Source organism: Coffea eugenioides, chromosome 9 (genome assembly GCF_003713205.1).
Source record: "Coffea eugenioides isolate CCC68of chromosome 9, Ceug_1.0, whole genome shotgun sequence".
Lineage (NCBI taxonomy): Eukaryota > Viridiplantae > Streptophyta > Magnoliopsida > Gentianales > Rubiaceae > Coffea > Coffea eugenioides.
This window is the reverse complement of record NC_040043.1, coordinates 5,522,436-5,543,811: the sequence shown is the minus strand read 5'-3', so window position 1 is coordinate 5,543,811 and position 21,376 is coordinate 5,522,436. Positions and strand designations below refer to the sequence as shown.

The following is a 21,376-nucleotide window of genomic DNA, read 5'->3' as shown; positions in this document are numbered from 1 at the left end:
CAAGTAGAAGCCTCGTCGTATTGTCATTAGAACATCAGACCAAGTAAGATATACAAATACCGCGAGCAAATGAGCGTACAAGTTCACCAGTACACAAGACAAATTAGGTGTACATATGCTAATCCTACAAAACAAAGTTTTGCGACTCTGCAAATCACCAATGAAGAAAAACATTCCTTCCACCTATTTCTGAAATAGGCAATTTCAGTGAACTTAAAAGAGTCCGAAGCTCTTATACTTGTGCAAGACAGAGACGAAAGACATGAAAATCTAATTCCAGATTTCTTCATAGAATTTTTATAGATGAAATCCAACAGCAATACCTCTAATCCAAATTGCGGGAAAAAAAAAATACAAAAGAAGTAATCAAAGCTGTCTGATGCTTTTCACAGAAAAAGCACCCTAACTAAAATGTATGTGCAAAAGAATCAGCAAAAAGGAGAGACGGATAAGGAATCTCGAGGTGGTGCTAATTCTTGGAAGAAAATCATCCTATCCAAATAAAACCAGGACGGGAGTATCACCACTAAGCAGAAGTTATCCGGGGCTTCTGTACTAAATCTTCTTTGTAAAGCAGGCGCCTTTTCCTTGAACCGTACCCTTGATACTGGCATATGAGGTTCTGAAGACAATGCCTCAGAAATGAGGCATCATACTTCTCCAGAAATAGCAAGTCAGTTGGCCTTGACTTTGTGCCAGCATAATGCTTGTACTCTTCCAAAACAGATGACAGACACCAGTTCTGCAATATCCTAAGGCAACCAACAAGACAACCTGTTCGATGCTGCAGAACAAGCAAGAAATGTGAGATGCTAGAACTACATTAGAAAGATCATAAAACGAGTTTAAAAAAGCATCAAGAGTTCAATCACACAGAGCTGAAGGGTGCAAAAGACATGGATGAGAGACAACCAAAAGAGAGAGAGAGAGATAAAAAACATATAGTTTTATGCTTCTTCTCAAGGCTAGCTTAAGCAAAGCCATTCTAAAACCGCTTTGGAATCATTGAATTTCACTTGACTAACAAGGGAAATTAATGTGAAGAAACAAAATATCTAGATATCATAGTACAACTTTACTTCAGAGTACCAAAAGATTACGATCTCGATGATCTAGTCCAGAAAGAAATAACATCAACGTTTAACTTCAAAATGTGTAATAACCACTGACAACACCATCAACATTAACTCCAAAACAGGCACAGGCACTCCATGTGCTACAACAGGAGAGAATTTCAAGAAAAACATGATTCCAAAAGGACAATGCCTGAAGAATGCTAGCACTTATTCTTTAACAATTGCAAAAGAACCAATCAAGCAAACAACAAACATGAAACCGGAAAATGGTAAAATCATTTGAAGAAATAAATCCCAAAACAATTATTTTCAGGCATAAATAGCCAAAAGCAGAAGGCGACAGACAATTAATCTTCTTCTCCTAAATGCATTAAAAAAAAAACATACCTTTCCACGTCTGCAGTGAATCAGTACTGGGTGATTCCGTACATCTGAAATCCAAATCAATAAAGTCAGTACATTGGATACATAGCAAAGAGCTAAATGAGTGTTATCAACTAAAAGTTGCAGCCAATTAAACATGGCCTCATCCTGTCAAGAATCATACCAATTAGAACTTTCAAAGCCTCTGTTATGGTACTCCTGGGAATGGCTGTTGGTTCCTGCAAGCACAAGAAATATGCAATTTAACATTTGGAGTGAAGAAACCAGAAAGTATTAAGCTGTACCCTCAGACATTACAACATAGGCTGCTGATAATAAAAAATCAATTCAGAACATATAAAACTCCAATTTACCACGATACTCAACTATTGTTATTTAGGGGGAAAAAAGAAAGCAGCTATTAACTTTCCCGTGAATGTATTGCAGAATGAAAAGCCACTCAAAAGATCCCCAATGGTAATATTCCTCACTATATCAAGTCCAGTATCAGCTCCATCGAAGCCACTCCACTTACAACACAATTCCACTAGTCATAATAACAACAGTAGTCATGATATGCCTAATAATATGGACAATCCTAGGAGATATTCAACTTTAGAAAATTACACGTATATAGCCTTAACAATTACGGTGTGAAATATCCATCCTTGCCCAATATATTACCCGTAATGAATAGCATTAGTCCTTCAGATATTGAAACTATAATTAATAGCATCAGATTAATCACCAATTCGTGGGTATCCTAAATAAAAGGGAACCCCAAGAAGAATCAGCACCATAACCCTTAAAGATTGCTCCTTTATGCGCCAAAAAAAAAAAAAGTGAATATTCTTAAAGAGTCCTTAATTAAGAACACAATCTACACATTCAGTCAAATATTCTTCAAGTGCAAGAATAAGGTTCCTCCACTTAAAATTGCAAATGGTGGTTAAGATATGATAGAATCAAACAAAAAATTATATATCTAGAAACAGAAAAAGAGGTAACAAAATAGAGCACCTTAGTGCCATCAATTCCAAATTTAAAAAGCTTGACGTTGTTGGCTTTGAGAAACTCTAAATTCTCTTCTGGATACGGCTCGGTACACAAGCACCTGCCCATAAATTTCAACAGTTAATAAGAAACCTCGAAAACCCACAGATAAAATTTAACAATAAACCAAACCCGTCAATTAAAGTACAGGAATTAACGAAAAATTACGCAGAACAAGAAAAGAAACGACAATTACAGTATGGACTTGAGCTGGAGGGATTGCAGAAAGGGAAAATTGGAAGGCTGAGGAAACCCAGAGCGATAAATGCTGTTATCTTCCACCGTTGCAAAGTTTGGGGGTGGAACCATGACGACGTCGTTGTCGAATTCGGATTCCGCTTCTTCCAGAATCACACCCATCTCAATTTGTTAGGGTGGATGTAGCTCTCTTTTGGCTTTTTTTTTTTTTTTTTGGCCCACTGGGAAGAATTGATACAAAATTCAGTATCTACTGATCTTCTGATGACGAATCTAAAAGATGGGTGTTATGGATTTGAGGAATATCTTGAAAGATTTTGGAAAGAACAACTCTAATATACTAGAAGAAGAAACCGATTCCAATGAAAGGTACGAGTTACGATGCCCGTGGAATTGCCCACCTTTTTCACTTCTTATGGGCTTTTTTAATTTTTTTTTTTGGGCGAAAATTCTTCTTCTTCATTTTTAATTCATTTTTGGTTGTAGTCTTGTTTGTTTTACCACGTTTTGGATTTTTCCTATGGTAGAATATTGACTATTGACCAAGTGGAAAGAAAAAATGATCAATCCTTTTAAGGGTTGTTTTGCTTGAAAAATCAAGAGGCATTTTGCATCTAAATTTCGATATTATGTAATTTCAAAACTCATTTTCCTTTCAAAGTTCCTCTTTACTAAGGTGAAAATTTTCCGTTTGAATAGCTATTTGTAAGCGTTTTATAGAAAATATACTGTACCGATTTGATGTATGCAAAATAAAAAATGATTCGAAAATGTATTTATGAAAAATTACAATCCAAGTGTGTATGATATATATATATATATCTTAAACTTTTAGATTTTCAAACATTTTACTTGAAGAGAAATAGAGTAGTAATGGTATACTAGGGAAAGTTATTAAAAGTCCATTTTTATGGTTTTTTCACATTTCATTTGCATTCAAAGTTGTTCAAAGAAAGAGCTCTCATTCATCAAATAAAATTCTTCTGAAGTCTTATCTCTGCCTGCACACTGTATATATCTAAAAAGTCAAATTTTACCAAACTAGTAATATCTTTTACCAATTGAGCTTAATCTCGACAACTACTAGTATTTAACTTTGACGGACTATAATAGGAATTTTGCAAAAAGTTTTTAGCTTTCTACTAGGAAGATGTAGATAATACATCACCACCATTTTTCTCAAAGTTATTTATAAAGAAGAAGATACTTATATATTCTATTAAATACAGCACTCACTCAGCTATCAAAAGAACTATATAAATATTTTTAACATAACAAATCTAATTAATCTTTTTTTATCATAATTATTTTTTTTTTTTTACAATAGCAAGTGTAAAGAGATTTGCTTGTTTAAATATACAAGTTACTACTTGTCATGATGTCTACTACTAGTATGGTAAACTTTTGCAATAATAAAATGTAAAAAAAAAAAATAACATTTAACTAAGAAATAAAACATCCATTTTAAACTAGAATAGAAAATTTGGAAGACAAAGAAATTAACAAGAAATAAACTTTTGCAATGTATTTTTATTGGCTTGTAAAGAATAAAGCCACCGTTCATGCATCCAACAAGTGGTCAAAGGTTTTTCAATAAAAAAAGGAAAAAAACAAGTGGTCAAAGGGACGAACGAGGCTGTGACTTTCCACTTCAGTCATGGCCCCACTCATGCTTGCGGCCGACGGAATCAGGATGATGCAAGGGGTGACTCGGAGGCGGTTATTGACTTCACTTTCTACGTTGGATTTGGTCCTACCCCTACATGGTCGAACCTTCCACGACGCACTTTTTCGAATCCACTTGCCTTTCTTTGTCAATCAATTCACGCAAAACTTTTTTTATTTTTTTTCCGACTACGATAGAATCTATTCTAGATTTACTTCTACTCTGTATAAGAGGAGGAGGACTTAAAGGAGCCTCCAGAGGCGAGGACGCAAAAGACATCTAAAAGGAGGAGGACTTAAAAGAGCCTCAAGAGGGGTGGATGCAAAAGAGATTTAAGGATTCGGAATGGACTAAACCACCGTCAACTCAAATGGATGTCTACACATTCGTTGGCAAATTTTTTCAAGAAAGTCTGAATTTTTTAGAATCCATCCAAAGGATTTGATCACTTGAACTACACCCAAATAAAGTTTTAAATCTCTTTTGATGGCCAACTACTCTAATTTTTTCATAGAAAAATTTTTAGTCCTTTTTTTCTTTCGTGATCATATATTTTCAAATATTTTTTTTTTCATATACATCAAATTATTACAATATAATTCCTCCGTCTCAATATTAGAGTCATTTTTTAGGAATCCAATTTTTTTAAAATTTTACGAAGATGTGGTCATCATTATATTTAGATTAGTTGACATTGATAAATTTACGTATGTATTTATTGAATTCAAAATATTCTCGTATTGAGATTTTAAAAAATTATTTTTTTCAAACGTCGATATTGAAAATTATGTTTTAAATTTGAAACGATGACTTTTGTTTTAGAACATCAATAAAGTGCAAACATTACAATAACAATGGAATAGAGAGAATATTTTTTTCATAGAAAATTCAAAGGGTAGCAATCCAAACAAGATCTAATAGGATTTTGGTTCCTTCCTTTTTTTTTTTTCCTCTTCCAACCAATGGGTGCAATTAACGAGTTTAAGTTCAAAAGGATAATTTGTTGGGGCTTACCTAGCCTTAACTACTAATCTTGGGGCAGTACTTGTTGGTAATGACAAAACTGGACCAATAACTCCATTGTGCCTGCTCAGCCCAAACTAAGTTCTAGTCCGGCCCAACTACGCCAGTCCAGCATTTTTGTTCACAAGAATTTGTGGATAAGATAAAGTACCATCTATGTTTTGGCACAACTAATTGGCCACAAGAAATTATCCGGACCACACTAAACTTTTGTAATCGTCGAGTTTTTATCATTGAACTATTAAAAGTCTGATTTTGATCACTGAAATGTCTAAAGTTAAGACTCGAGGCCATTCCGTTAGATCTAGTCGTTAAGTATGCTAGATCTAAGTGCCTGCGCAATTCCTAAAGCATAAAAATGCCAAATTTACTGCCCTTTCAATCAGCTCTTTCCAATTATCCCACTTCTCAAATCCAATGGCACCAGAATTTTCCTCTCCTTCTTATAAAAATGCTTCCCTAAAACTCTTGGAAGCAACGAAACAACCCTTTTATTCGCAAAAAACATGTCTAATGATTGATACAGCTTTCGCCTTCCCTCCAGAGTCTTGCAATCTAATTTCAACTTGGATAGCTTGACAACCATATCAATGGAAATATCCTCGGACTTCACATTATTTTGAGCAAATTCTGCAGTAATTTTATATGGGGATTTGATGGGCCGGTCGTCTATAATCAAGCAAAGGCTAAGGTTGTCGTCAACCAGAGAGTGAACCGAGTTTGAGTAGGAATGTGCAAAATCGAAAATTTACGATTTACTGATCGAATTCGAATTGAATTCGGAATTTTTGAAATCGGTAATTCAGAATTTGGTACTGAAATAGTAATTTTCGATTTTGAATTAAGCAAATTTGGTTCGAATTCGATAATGGAGCTTTTGAAATTGGAAATCGAAATCGAAATTTCTGATTTCAATTTCACTTTATAATATATATATACATTTATTTATATATATAATAATATTTTTTATTTCAATTTCATTTTATAAATATATATAAAAATTATAATCATATTTTTATTTCAATTTCATTTTATAATATATATATTAATATATATATAATAATATTTTTTATAATATATGTAATATAAAATTTATATTATATAACAATACATCTAACAAAAAAGAAAAAAAGGTTTCCGAATTCGATGAATTCAGAATCGAAATCGAAATCGGAACTGGTGAATTCGAAATCGAAATCGGTCGGTAATTCTTATTCCAAAATTTCAAAAAATTCCAAATTCAAACTTTCAAATTACCAAATTCAAATTCATTGCACACCCCTAAATTTGAGAGTGAAATTTTGTGTGGTATTTTGGATGAATCTTTTGGTGGGATTTTCTTGAGGGTCAAGAGGAGGTAAATGAAATTTTCTTCTTCGTTACCATCTTCATTTTCGAGAAATTCTTGCTTTTCTTCTTCTCCTGTAGCTGGTTTTATGATGGATTGTTCTGGGGTGGAGTTTTCTCCATTTTATAAGAGCTTTTACTGCTTTTGTGACTGTTGCTTGGCTGATTCTATCTTTAGGAGAAGTAGGACTGGTTGAAACCATCGAGATAGATGTACGCGACTAATAAATAGACTGGAGGACGGAGGTTGTGGTCGGCGGCAGAGGCAGAGGCAAAGGCTTCAGCTTGCTCCTTCTTCCTCTAATCCAAGCTGGGCTTCTTCCATTTCCTCCTTCCTCGTTGCAGCAGCAGTAGATTTTGTGGTTTCATGGTTACTCTTTCTTTAGATTTATAGAATAAGAAAAAAAAGAAGAAGATGCATGTCAAACTTCCTAAATTGCTCCTTTCTTTTGTCTTGGAAATCGCATAGGCAATTAGATCTGGTATACTTAACGACTAAATCTAATGAAATGGTTTCGAATCTTAACTTTAGACATTTCAGTGGCCAAAACCGAGCTTTTAATAGTTGAGTGACCAAAACTCGACGATTGCAAAAGTTTAGTGGTTATATTTGGTTATAATTTACTCTTTATTTCATTGTTCCTTCTAAATATTAATTAATATTTTCAGATTTAACCCTTTTTTTTTTGGCAAAATAAAAATCCCTTCTTAACTATCGCCCATTGACATCTTTAAATACACTTCACATTATTTTTATTATCAAGTTTAGACTTCAGTTCAAACTTCAATTCAACAACACCTTAGCTAGGAGTGTTAATCTTTTTTTTTGCGTAGAAATTAATTTTTGTGGGGAGAGTGTCTGAATTTTTGTCGAGATAATGTGTACTTACGAGCATGCAATAAATATGATTTTACATATTAACACAGTAAGTTGAGTTTAATTTAAGTATGACAACTATTAATCGGGCCAATGGTGGGTGGTTGGACTACAAGTAGCTGCAAGACGAAGCTCATTTCTTAATTTCACTTGGGGGTTAGTACACTCTTAGTAGCAGGGTGGTTGAGTGAGTTATAGTCCCACATCGGGGAGGGGGTTGGGGTTTGTTGGGTAGATAAGTCTCCTGGGGCTAGAGCTGTTAAGTCAATCGAGTAGCTCGAAAGCTCGTTAGAGCTCGACTCGTTAAGGCTCGAGCTCGGCTCGTTAATTTTGGTTAACGAGTCGAGCTCGAGCTCGAAACATGCTCGTTTAGTTAACGAGACTCGGCTCGTTTGATACTCGAGTAGCTCGTTAGAGCTCGTTAATGAAGGGCATATTTGTCATTTTAGAAATCAAAATTATAAAAATTAAAAATTATAGGTTTTTATTAAGATTAATTTGCACGAGCTCGAGCTCGAGCTCGTGAAGCTCGACTCGTTTGTGATAAACGAGTCAAGCTCGAGCTCGAGCTCGAGCCACATGTACATTTAACGAGCCGAGTTCGAACACATTTTAAAGCTCGTTTTCCTAACGAGCTCGAGTAGAGCTCGGCTCGAATTAAACTCGAGTCGAGCTCGGCAGCCAAGTACTCGGCTCGACTCGGCTCGATTAACAGCTCTACCTGGGGCTGCTCCAAGAGTTGCCGGCTTTTGGAGCATGCTCTGGGGATTAGGTTTGTTTAGTCAGTAAAAGTCAATTGACTTCTTGACAAAGGACTACAAGTAGCTGTAAAAAAAATTTTGTTTTTGAAATATTCCTTGATATATTTTTCAATCAATTTTTTTTAATCTCACCGGCACAACAACATCATTATGGCGTAGTTTTCTATAAAAAAATATCCAAATGGAAAAATCAATAGTACTTGATAAAAGCTCATCCAAGATTTGGGAGGGTTGAATTCATTAATTTTTATCAAAAATAAATAAATAATTAGCTGAATTTGACAGTAAATACAATTTAGTTTAGGGATAATTTCAGAAACCTCCCCTGAGGTTTCTGACATTTACACTCACCTCCCCTGTGGTTTGAACAATTACACTGACCTCCCCTGAGGTTACTAATCCTTTACAAATTCAGTCCAAATGATTAAAATATTGTTTTAGAGAGTGAAATTAGAATTTTGTACCTGATTTGCCATTTATGCTACATGTCCAATGAATGACAAAATATTACAAATTAATTAATAATTAATAAACTTAAGGAGCATAGTTTATAGGCAAATACGTATTACTTATTTAAAGTACCAACTCTTTACGGATATTTTACTTTCAAACATTTACTTTATTACAAATATTTATTCTCAAATACAGATTTGTATTTACTCTCAAATATTTAATTTTCGTTAAATAAAAAACCTACCAGTTTTTCTTCCGTAGAAATATTAATATAACACTTTTTCAATTTTAGTTATAAATATTTATGTATTTAGCATAAATTAAATGATTCAGGATAAAATACTCATAAAGAGCTAATACTTTACTCATGTAATGGATGAAAATCATAAAAAATTAATACTTTATGGGCCATTTCTTTTTTTAAAAAATATTTAATTTATATCAAATAGATAACCTACTGATTTTCTTTTTGCGAGAATATTACTGTAACACTTTTTAATTTTTAATTACAAACGTTAATATATTTATCATAAATTAAATATTTGAAAATAAAATATTTGTAAAGATCGGGTACTTTAAATAGGTTATGTGTATTTGCCTATAAACTACTCCTTACTTAAATCAATAAACTACACTCCTTCCTTTAAAGAGTATAGTTTATAGGCAAATACACATAACCTATTTAAAGTACCGACTCTTTACAGATATTTTATTTTCAAATATTTAATTTATGATAAATATATTAACATTTGTAATTAAAAATTAAAAAGTGTTACAGTAATATTCTCGCAAAAAGAAAATCAGTAGGTTATCTATTTAATATAAATTAAATATTTTTTTAAAAAAGAAATGGCCGATAAAGTATTAATTTTTTATGATTTTCATCCATTACATGAGTAAAGTATTAACTCTTTATGAGTATTTTATCCTGAATCATTTAATTTATGTTAAATACATAAATATTTATAATTAAAATTGAAAAAGTGTTATATTAATATTTCTATGGAAGAAAAACTGGTAGGTTTTGTATTTAACAAAAATTAAATATTTGAGAGTAAATACAAATCTGTATTTGAGAATAAATATTTGTAATAAAGTAAATGTTTGAAAGTAAAATACTCGTAAAGAGTTGGTACTTTAAATAAGTAATACATATTTACCTATAAACTACGCTCCTTAAAGTTTATTAATTATTAATTAATTTGTAATACTTTGTCATTCATTGGAGATGTAGCATAAATGGCAAATCAGGTACAAAATTCTAATTTCACTCTCTAAAACAATATTTTAATCATTTGGACTAAATTTGTAAAGGATTAGTAACCTCAGGGGAGGTCAGTGTAATTGTTCAAACCACAGGGGAGGTTAGTGTAAATGTCAGAAACCTCAGGGGAGGTTTCTGAAATTATCCCTTTAGTTTAATCCTTCTCCAATCTCTTCTCCCATGCGCCGTTTTCTACGCCCTGCCGATTTCGACTCCATCATCAGTTCTCACCCTCGCACCTTCACCCGTTCTCTTCCTCATCAATACTCTCCCTGTGGTGCTGCAACAATGGCTTCCATTTCTGTAAGCCAAGATTTACTAACCCCTCACAACAACAACAACACCTCCACCACCAGCAGGACCTGGCTCATCTTTACTTATGGCACGCTAAAGCGTGGATTCTACAACCACAGGCTCATGGAAAGCCTGATTTCCACGGGCGACGCTTCTTTTATCAGGGAATGCACGACGAAGGAGTCTTTTCCGCTCGTCATTGGACCCTACGGGATCCCTTTTCTGATTAATCATCTGGGTTCCGGTTACAGGATCCCGGGCGAACTGTATGCTGTGTCGGATCGTGGGCTGGCCCGGCTGGATGAGTTGGAAGGAATTGAAACGGGTCATTACGAGAGGCTGCCGGTGGATGTAGTGTCTGGCGATGGACAAGTGGTGGCGGTGGAGGGGTATTTTGGTCACCGGAGTTTTGGGGAGGAGTTGTGGAGGAAGAATGGGGAGAAGGGGTTGAGGGAGTTTAGCAAGGAAATGGGGGGAAAGTATGTAGTTAGGGCTAATAGGCCTTTGGGTTCTAATTTTGTTGATGATGTTTGGAAATTTATTTCTGCCTAGTCTAAAATCATCTTGATTGACATTATTATTTATCTGATGCTTTCTTATACTAGAACAGAATAAAGAAGGAAGTCGTCCCATTTATTTCTCATCTGGGCTGTTGAAGGCCAATCATTTCTACTTGTACTAGTATCTAAATTATCTTCTTATTTTTGGTTTTCTAGTTCAAAGGTTAAATTGCTTTCTCATAGATGGATGTGCTTTTCGTCTACTTTTAGCTGCATTACGCAGAAGACGCCAGCGTAGCGTTTAAACCACTGCTAATTGTTATATGGGTACTGTTTCAAGCAAATCCCTGCTTTTGGACTGGGTACTGCATTTTCCCTGTTTTGGGACTGGATTGATAGCTGATGTTGTTTGGATTATTCAGACGTATTGAACACCAGAAATCCCTTGCAATACTATGGGCAACGTTATAACTGTGCAAGCTATGTTTTTGGCTGCCAAATCTTCAATATTTTGCAGTCTTGATTCTTTTCTTAGTTACCAACTTGAAGTATAGATAGTCAAAGCTTCAGATAAATAACATCTGAAAGGGGATAACAGAAGAACCATTTTGACCCTAGCGGCCTGAGAATGCTGATCATCCATCCTAACATCAGTGGAGGCGCGTTTCTTGAGTACTGAATAAGCAGTATAATTTCACTGAAGTAACGAGTCTACACCAAATTTAAGAGAGTCTTATTGATACACAAACAATCCATATATGCCAAATGTACATTTGATTTCTAAAATCACAATATTAGGCATACAAATCATCTCAGTGCAGTAATTTTGAGAATGAAGAGTTCACACAAGGAACAGGTATTTTTTCAAGTTCATGGTTCTGTCTGGTAGATCATAAATGTATCTTGGCCTGTTTTTGCTTCCTCGTTGGCCTTTGATATCTAATGCCAGCACCATATTCATCTTGATTTGCCTTTCATGGACCACTGACTTTAGCTTTATCAGCCTGTGCTGGCATGGCAAATGCAAAGGCAGATGGTGGGCAATTAGCAGATGGCAGAGCAGGCAAGCCAGGTGATTTTGGATTACCCCAGCCCTTTGACAGAATAGAAGTTGCAGAACCATCTATTCCTATGTGAGTGACGTGTTTGACATCTGTTGGTAATCCAATTTCCATGCCCGTGCCTTCTTCTTCTATTTCATCATCCTTGTATGCTGAAGCACCAGATAGGGAGTTATGGAAATATTATCAGAAAAAACTTCCTTTTCTCAGACATCATAATTGCCATTTAAAATGCTGGTTTGTTAATATATATTAAGCATTAATCACATTCGGACATGATTTTGGCATTGATATCCAGATATTGCTGAAAACTTACCAAATAGTTGAGACAAATTCTTAAAATTCTTGAACAGCTTTTGGATTTTGGGAGCTGCGAGGAGGCCTGATGGGCTCTTCAAGTTATCATCTGACAAGCTCTCTTCGTCATCTTCAGATTCCTCTTCTCCCTCCTTGTCATCTTCTGGAGTTCCTTCATAATCCAAATTAAAGAAGAGAGTAAGCCTTTGTCGAATGTGATAGCTGAAAACACTTTCTAAATGTAACTTATGTGCATCAGGCATGGTGCTCCAGTGTGTGCATCATGCTTTATGATAGAGGGAGAGAGAGACTTGTTGGAGTTGAGTATGCATTAATGTTCTTTAGTCTATCAGGAAACCGTGGTCCAACTGCAATGCTGGATTCAGAAACACAACCCATTGAGAAGGGAAGAAGAACAAATCTTTCTATTCGATCCCTCATATCTCCAAGCTATGGAGAACTCAGAAATGCATGCACAAGCAGAATGCCAAGTGATGGGGGGGTGCCAAGCAGGGAAGAGAAAGGTGGATGGTTGTTGAGGAAATGAAATAGAAGAGATAAATTTGGTGGTGTGTTATACAGCTTCAGCCTTTGTCACTAAGTTAAAATGATACTACGTATAGAAAGTCAATATCTACTTTGAGTTGTATGAAAATGACAAGGAACGTGGTGGATATTTCATTAACAAGAAAATGTTAGTTTGTGTAGTGATGTATACTATAACACTCAAAAAACTTTTGTGACTGTTTTCTTCTGTATTTAGCTATCAATGGTGGGCTCTTGCTGTCACCTGCCTCTCTTAGAAGAGAAGCGACCAATTTTTCTTTGACACCAAATAGTGCTGGTTTGACGAATGTTTCTCCCCATTTCAGTAGCTTTCTATTGTCTTTCAGTTTCGTCTTCTCATAGTCCATGAAATCTTAAATTTAACTCCATCTCAAACGAGTGTATTACAAGCAAAATTTTTTAGGACAAGTTAGCATTTGAAAATACACGAACTCCAATGTGGACGTTTCTTGATTTTGAAGGCGTGTAGCTGATGGAAGGTTTCATTCGACACGGAGGATAACGAACTGATGACTACAATCATTCCTAGCTATGTCAAGCTAGGCAATGAATACACTTTCAATCTTAGGGGAATAGTTTCGGATGCAATCGATGCGATTGTTCTACTCTCTTCACGATTTGGTATATGTTCATATAAGGTTGTTAAATTTCATGATCTGGTGTACACTTGCGTAACTTTTATTGTATGCCAAGAAATACAGCAAAGTTATGTGACTGTACACCAAATCATGAAAAAAAAAAAAGCACAATAATCGTACTGCACCTGAATCTAACAGTAACTGTCTCAAACCCCAAATTTTAATTCGTGATTACGTGACTCTTGGTGGTGTATTCCAACAGGAGTACATCTAATTGACAACTAACTCGAAGTTGTCACGCACCACAATCCACCTGATGCACGAGTTAGCCAATTGATTAAAGAATTTTTCAGTAAACAAGAAGTGTATTATGTACATGTAATTTGGCTGTGGCTATTTTTTTTTTTTTTTTTTGTCAGCAACGATATATTGTATAACTTACTCTATCCTAATCTAGGGGAAGGGGGAACCTAAGGAGGCTTGTGTGTTAAGAACTAATGGATATACAAATACAACTAGACCGAAAGAGTGCTATAACACTATCTTTAGATTTTTTTTTGCTGTGAGGCTTGAACCCTCGCCTACAGCCCAAGTCTCTGGTGGTCACTGAGCTTAATTTGGCGGTGGCTATTACTTAGTGCATTTTTGCTGGCTGGTGTTATTGCCACATTCCAAATTTTAATAATGTTATAGTAGCAATTGTACTTTTAAGACGCATCGCATAATATCATTGCACCTTGCTAGTTGCCATGTCCCACACAGCAACAAGTGCTATAAGTTGTGGTACGGGTACCATTATTATGTACAGTTAAATGGTTGTGATACCAAAAATTCGGATTGGGGGAAATCAATGGCCATCTTTGTTAGGTGATGATCGCAGGATGGAAAAGGGCTGCCAATTACGTGTCTCCTCGTACCATTCTTAGCTCTTACCATCCTCTGTCCTTCAAGGCTTTGGATGCAACATTTGTGGACTCAAATTTCATTCAAAGTAAAGCTTCAGAAATGGATGTATAACTATTTACCCGACGCAGATAAGGTCTCACCAACCAGCGACCAGACTGATCCCATAATATGGTATTAAGCCCTTGACCATTGCTTTAGAGTTTAAACTCCGCCACAGAATCATCCGTGCTACTATTCGGTGTCAAATTTAATGTCAATCTCACTTATCATATGAGAATAGAACAAAATTTTTTAGATAAATAATACATGATAAATTAAATGAACAGGACAATTGATATAAAATATAGAAGTAGCACTGAGTTGTCATAGGAAAAGTGACACTGAAGATCCCATGTGGGTCTATTTGGGGCCATTTTGGTGGAGTTTGCAGGATGAAATATGAATTGGGGTTACAAATTGAAGTCATATATTAGCATTTAGTTTCACCAGTTCAATATATTTCTTCCCATGTGTAAGGTCTTTTTAAGTTTGTAGTTACTTTGAGCATCTTTAATCAACTAACATGAGTTTGATTTTGATTTTATACCAAAAGAATTCAGCCTTATTTTAGGGAAAAATAAGAATTCAGTCTTATTTCTTCAACTGAATAACAACTCTTGATTGGACAACTCTAATTTTTAACTTTTTTCACCGTCAAAACTTTATACACATAGTAAAGATGTGACATTTTAGGAGAACTGATTTCATTGTAAGTCATGAAGAGCATCCGATGATTAGGATGATCTTGGCCCCAAAAAAAAAAAATTTAAGAAGTGAGACAAGATTGAGCTTCGAAAACTCGATTACTTGACCCATAAAAGTACAAATACAATGGGAAGAAAGAAGCTTTATTATCGCTCTGTATAAATTAAGTGTTTTAGAGGGTATTTTAAAAAAAAAATTAATGTAGCGGTGTATGTGAAAAATTTTTACTGTAGATGATTAGATATTTTTTGGAGATTTTTTTAGGATATTTTTAAATGTGTATTTTGGGATGTTTTTAAAATTTAAAATTATATGAAGATACTTATAAAAAATTTGAAAAATTTTCACCATCCACCACCACATAAAAGCAAAAAGACAAGTTTAGCCCTTAAAGTTATTATTATTTTACTGCCATAAACTATAGTCTCATTATCAATTTACCCCATAGAGTTATTTTTTAGACAATTTATCCAACCATTAAACCAACTTAACAAGTTGAAAAACTTTAGAAGAAAGTACCATCATCTTTGTATAATAAAAATAATAAAAAATTTAGAGTAACTCTTCTCCTCTTTAGTATCAAGACAAACGTCAAAATATTAATTTCTTTCTTTTTGACAATCTTATTAATATTAAAAAAATAGAAAGATAGGGAGGGGGAGGGAGAGGGGGAAAGAGAGATAGACAGAGAGAGCTCAATTCTTTTTTTAGAAAATACAAATAAGAAAGAATTAAATACTTTTATTATTTTAAAATTATTTTACTTTGCTATTTACTACCAGATTTCAATGCTAATCCCAACAACCTTAAATTAATATGAAAATGTTAGACTTTTTTTTATTTTGTTTCTTTACAAAATCTAATTTTCTGTCTCTTTCTTTCCTATCTCTTTTTCTTTTCCTAATATTAATAAGTGTGAAAAAAGAAATTTGAGAAAACCCTTTATTTTTATATTTTTAGATCTCTTAAAGTGAAAAAAAGAAGAATAATCATTCTAAATATTATATTTTTAATTATCTATATAAGGGTAAATATATTTAAAAATATTTGACCATACTAGTTAGTTTAACGATGAAATAAAATTTCAAGAAAATAATGTTAGGAATTAAATCGATTATATCACTATAATTCAAAGGAATAAAGTAATAATAACAATGTAGTAATGCTATAGAATAAAAGGGTAGTTTTGTCCAAAATTTCTTAAAATGTTGAGTTGAATTACTTATGGGGGTGAAGTGACTAAAAAATAACGTTAGAGGGTAAACTGATAGTAGTGATCTAGTTTAAGGGGATAAAGTGATAATAACCCTATTTTTTGGAGGTGTTTTTGAGGATATTTTTAAATGTGTACTTTGGAATATTTTTATAATTTAAACTTTAAATGTGTATTACGTATTTTTTCAAGATGTATTTTGAAATGTTTTTAAAATTTAAAATTATATGAGGATACTTTTAAAATGTTTGAAAATTTTTCACCATCCACTACCAACGCTCCTTCCTCTTTCCTCCCTTCCCCCCCTCCCCCTCACATCCCATCAATTAAGCTTGCTAAAGCCCGACTCAAAAAACTCAATTGATACCTCTAGATTTAGAATATCTCAATTTTTTAACTTGGTCATTGGCAATTTTTAACTCAAAAAACTCAATTGGTCAAAATGAATCTCTGCAGCTCAACTCCCACAGAACACCGAGTCCCTAAAATTTCTTTTTCACAAAGGATGACCACATATTTAAGAGCACACTACAAATTCCGTGGAAAGACCTTTGGAGCAAAAACAAGAAAAAGAAACAGCGAACATTCATATCCACGCAGATTGACTCAATAGGGGCATTGGAAGCAGTCCAAAAGAAGTTACATTCTAGACATTATCGATGTGACAACTTTAGTCCCACATTGCTATTTACCTAATTATTTGAGCGCTATATCAGCTGATTACCCTTTACCAATAGCACAGTGACTTGCAATTTTGGGGAAACGATTAAATATGGGAAAATACCGGTTTTCATCTCCAAAATTTGGGCACAAGACACATTTCGTCCCTCATCTTTTGGGCATGACACATTTGGTGTCTGAATTAACAATTTTTGATCAAATGTCATCCTCAAACGGCAATTTAACCAACATTTAACGGACCGTTAAGTAAATGTGGCTAACCGAAGCAAAATCAGGTGGAAAATGACGTTGTGTTCATTTCCTCTGCAAATTTCCAAGACTAAGCTCCTACTGCAAATTTCTCCGAGAGTAAACCCCCTCCTCCAATTATAAATATATAATTATAATTATATAATACATATAAATATTACTTATACTAATATTTTATATAATTATAATGTATATTAGATATTAAATTTAATCATTATATAACCTTATATTCATAATAATAAATATAATTATAATTATATAATTTATTGATATTATATACTCATATATATTATAAGGGATAATTTCATAAACCTCCCCTAAATTAGCTTATGGAAAAATGGGAAAATGGATAATTTATGGAGAAAAGCCATAAAGAGCTGGTGTTTTATTGGAGAACTGGTTTATTTTTATTTTATCTGATAAATAAATTTGTTTATGAAAAAATGGGTACTCTGTTCTTATAATAGAGGAAAGCCATAAAGAGCTGAAGTTTTATTGGAAAACGAGTTTATTTTTATTTTATTCGATAAATAAATTTATTTATGAAAAAATGGGTACTCTGTTCTTATAATGGAGGAAAGCCCTAAAGAGCTAGTCTTTTATGGGAAAGCGATACTTTACAGAAAGTGATCGCGATTTGGTTTATGAAATTATCCAAAAAAACAATTTAGAATGAATTTGTTTATTTAATTAAATAATTATTATATATATTTACATAATGCATTATATAATTATACTAATATATTTTATGAGTATAAAGTATATTATATATTAATTATAATTTTTAGTATATTTATCATAATAAATATAAATATAAATATATAATATATTATTACTATATACACATATATATATTAAAATATATGCACATATAATATACATTTATAAATATATATATAAATATATTATTAGGGTATATACCCTAATAACTATAATATATTTAGGGTAATAACTATAATAACTATACCCTAATAACTCTAATATATTTAGGGTAATAACTATAATATATTTTTATATATATATTTATAAATATATATTGTATGTGCATATATTTATAATATATATGTGTGTATAGTAATAATATATTATATAATTATAATTATAATTATTATTATAAATATGCTAATATATACTAAAAATTATAATTAATATATAATATACTTTATAATCATATAATATATTAGTATAATTAATATTTATATATATAATATAGTTATAATTATATATTTTATAATAATATTAGTATAATTATATAATGCATTATATAAATATATATATAATAATTATTTAATTAAATAAACAAATTCATTCTAATTTTTTTTGGATAATTTCATAAACCAAATCGCGGTCACTTTCTATAAAGCATCACTTTTCCATAAAAGACTAGCTCTTTAGGGTTTTCCTCCATTATAAGAACAGAGTACCCATTTTTTCATAAATAAATTTATTTATTAAATAAAATAAAAATAAACTCGTTTTCGAATAAAACTTCAGCTCTTTATGGCTTTCTTCTATTATAAGAACAGAGTACCCATTTTTTCATAAACAAATTTATTTATCGGATAAAATAAAAATAAACCAGTTCTCCAATAAAACACCAGCTCTTTACGACTTTTCTCCATAAATTATCCATTTTCCCATTTTTCCATAAGCTAATTTAGGGGAGGTTTCTGAAATTATCCCTTATAATATATATGTGTATATAATATTAATAAATTAGATAATTATAATTATATTTATTATTATGAATATAAATTTATATAATGATTAGATTTAATATCTAATATACATTATAATTATATAAAATATTAGTATAAGTAATATTTATATGTATTATATAATTATAATTATATATTTATAATTGGAAGAGGGGTTTACTCTCAGAGAAATTTGCAGTAGGAGCTTAGTCTTGGAAATTTGCAGAGGAAGTTGTTGAAGTGAAAGAAAAAGGGAAAGTGAAGACAACGTCATTTTTCACCTGATTTTGCTTCAAATAGCCACATTTACTTAACGGTCCGTTAAAGGTTGGCTAAATTGCCGTTTGAGGATGACATTTGGTCAAAAATTGTTAATTCAGACACCAAATGTGTCAAGCCCGAAAGATGAGGGACGAAATGTGTCTTGTGCCCAAAGTTTGGGGATGAAAATCGGTATTTTCCCATTAAATATTGAACACATCTATTTATTTACAAAGGTTTCAGTTAATCTTAACCAGTCCTCCCTCGTTTTCCCTGTCTATTGGAATGGTTTTGATCCACCGGTGCCAAAGCTCTGAGTTCCCTGATCAGAATGAGACGAGACCTGGTGATTTTGCTTTTGCATATTTCTCAAGTTTTCTCTGAGGTTGTCTGTTAGGCCTCCAATCCCAATGGAGGTGAAGAAGTTGATTGAGAAACGCAAGTTTCTTGTATTATTATTCTTGGGGAATATTGAATCAAGCGATCCCTGTAGAGTTGGATCATTCAGCCTCTTCTTGAGCAAGGGAACACCAAGCTCCTTTGCCAACTCCTGGAATAAGATTTTGATGAACATCCCTGATGATGAAGTAGTAGCAGCAGTATTCTCCTCTGTGAGGCGAATGCAGCCCAATATATGCCATGTCAGGGAATCACTGGACAGAAGATGGGCAAAAAATTTGGCAACATTGTGCAGCTTGTGTGTCTTAAGGCTGTCAACAATGGAGTACTGCAGGAGAAAGCAGTTCTCAAAATTGTCACGATATACCTCTTTGAGCAGGCAAAGTTGCTGTGCCAACAGTGTGAAGTATCTGTTGTACGTCTTCTGGTGGGAGCAGCAGTCTAGCAGCATTTTGCAGATTACCATCTCCTGATTTCGACGCAATGGAATGGCAAGGAGCTTGTGTCCAGCATCCTCAAAATCATTACCTGACATCATAGTGAGAAAGATGGTCTTTTTAAGGTTCTCAACATCAGTCTCAGTCTTGTCTTCAATGCTTGAATCCTCCTCAGATATACCTTGGTTGGATTTAGCTGCTCCATCATCCGCATGCTTCTCATAGTCCTCTTCTCCAAGCACAATTGCTTTGAGCATTTTATACCTCTCTTCATCGCTCATCAGAACCTGAGGATCAAGGTGAAACACGTCAAGGTACATCTCTGGATCCAAGTCATTGCAAAGAGAGATTTCATGGATGACTTGATCAGCCGATTCAGCAATATCCAGCTCAGGGCGCATGGCAGGGTAACTAGAAAACCTGGAACTTCTGATAGCAAACAAGCTCTCAATTAAGGATTCAGCACGCTTATCCATATCCCCATCCTGAAGTATTTCTCTGAACCTCTCGAAAACAGCAGCGAGCCCTCTTGGATTGGATTCAAGGATTGTAGAACCGCACTGTCGAACCAAGATAGCAGCAACTTCTATATTATCCTCTGTAGCGTCTTGTAAAAGAACAAACAGAAACTCAACTGCCAGCAATTCATGTACAACTCCTTGGTTGACTAAATGAGCCAAGAGCTTCACAAGCGGCACTAATTGGTGCTTATCGTTTTGCTTGCAACCAATCTTGAACTGTTCCACAATTCTTTTGATCAGAAGGTACCCAACATCAGGGTATCTTGAGTTGATCGCTGCAACCAAGGCCGCGAAAACAGGTGTGAAACTATGGGATGCTATGGAGGTCTTGAGAATTGCAGAGCAAAACAAACCTCTACCCCATATCAAGTTTTCGGACAACAATTCTTTTGCAACATTCCTAACGTTGGATACCGTGACTTTGTTCACGAGCCTGTTGATGGTTTTCTTCAAGGCATCCCACAACGGACGCTGGCTTGCCAAAATTCTTGGATCAAAGGCCATCTCCTCTTCAGTCCAACCTTCTCTGCTACGATCAACATTGGATACGATGAAATTATCCATCCTTGTTCTCTTGATGGCGGTTTCTTGAATCCTATCTTTCTTCTTGTTGAAAAGAGAATAACGAGAATGTCAAGTGCAGTGCTGCTGAATGATGAACCATGACAAACATAGATAATTGTGTGAACACGAATATGGAAACTGGAGAAAACGTGGTTGCTTCCATCGTATATATAATTGCGGGTTAGGCTTCTCCTAATCCCTACAGGATTCGGGAAGACAAGTACCCAGTATAATTATGTTTTGTGCAGTTCCGTTCAGTCTTGTATATGTGTAAATTTTTTTTACTCAAAATATATATTAAATATTTGTATTTTATTCTTGTGCAT

At 33.7% G+C, this 21,376-nt stretch overlaps 4 protein-coding genes across 4 annotated transcripts; 1 reads left to right on the top strand and 3 right to left on the bottom strand.

Moving 5' to 3' along the window:
• Positions 1-252: 252 nt before the first annotated feature.
• Positions 253-3,092, bottom strand: LOC113782951 (tyrosine-protein phosphatase DSP3). Its single transcript, XM_027328935.1, has 5 exons — positions 2,689-3,092; positions 2,460-2,553; positions 1,624-1,678; positions 1,464-1,507; positions 253-784 (listed from the first exon to the last, which is right to left on the bottom strand). Exons 1-5 carry the CDS (start codon positions 2,850-2,852, stop codon positions 527-529), a joined length of 615 nt encoding a protein of 204 aa, XP_027184736.1. The 5' UTR covers positions 2,853-3,092; the 3' UTR covers positions 253-526.
• A 7,182-nt stretch (positions 3,093-10,274) lies between these two features.
• Positions 10,275-11,117, top strand: LOC113782952 (putative gamma-glutamylcyclotransferase At3g02910). The gene has a single exon (XM_027328937.1). It carries the CDS (start codon positions 10,370-10,372, stop codon positions 10,925-10,927), a length of 558 nt encoding a protein of 185 aa, XP_027184738.1. The 5' UTR covers positions 10,275-10,369; the 3' UTR covers positions 10,928-11,117.
• Positions 11,118-11,587: 470 nt separating this feature from the next.
• On the bottom strand, positions 11,588-13,017 carry LOC113782954 (CRIB domain-containing protein RIC4-like). The gene is made up of 3 exons (XM_027328938.1): positions 12,545-13,017; positions 12,253-12,405; positions 11,588-12,088 (listed from the first exon to the last, which is right to left on the bottom strand). Exons 1-3 carry the CDS (start codon positions 12,672-12,674, stop codon positions 11,850-11,852), a joined length of 522 nt encoding a protein of 173 aa, XP_027184739.1. The 5' UTR covers positions 12,675-13,017; the 3' UTR covers positions 11,588-11,849.
• A 6,389-nt stretch (positions 13,018-19,406) lies between these two features.
• On the bottom strand, positions 19,407-21,050 carry LOC113782051 (pre-mRNA-splicing factor CWC22 homolog). The gene has a single exon (XM_027327962.1). It carries the CDS (start codon positions 21,048-21,050, stop codon positions 19,407-19,409), a length of 1,644 nt encoding a protein of 547 aa, XP_027183763.1.
• Positions 21,051-21,376: the final 326 nt, after the last annotated feature.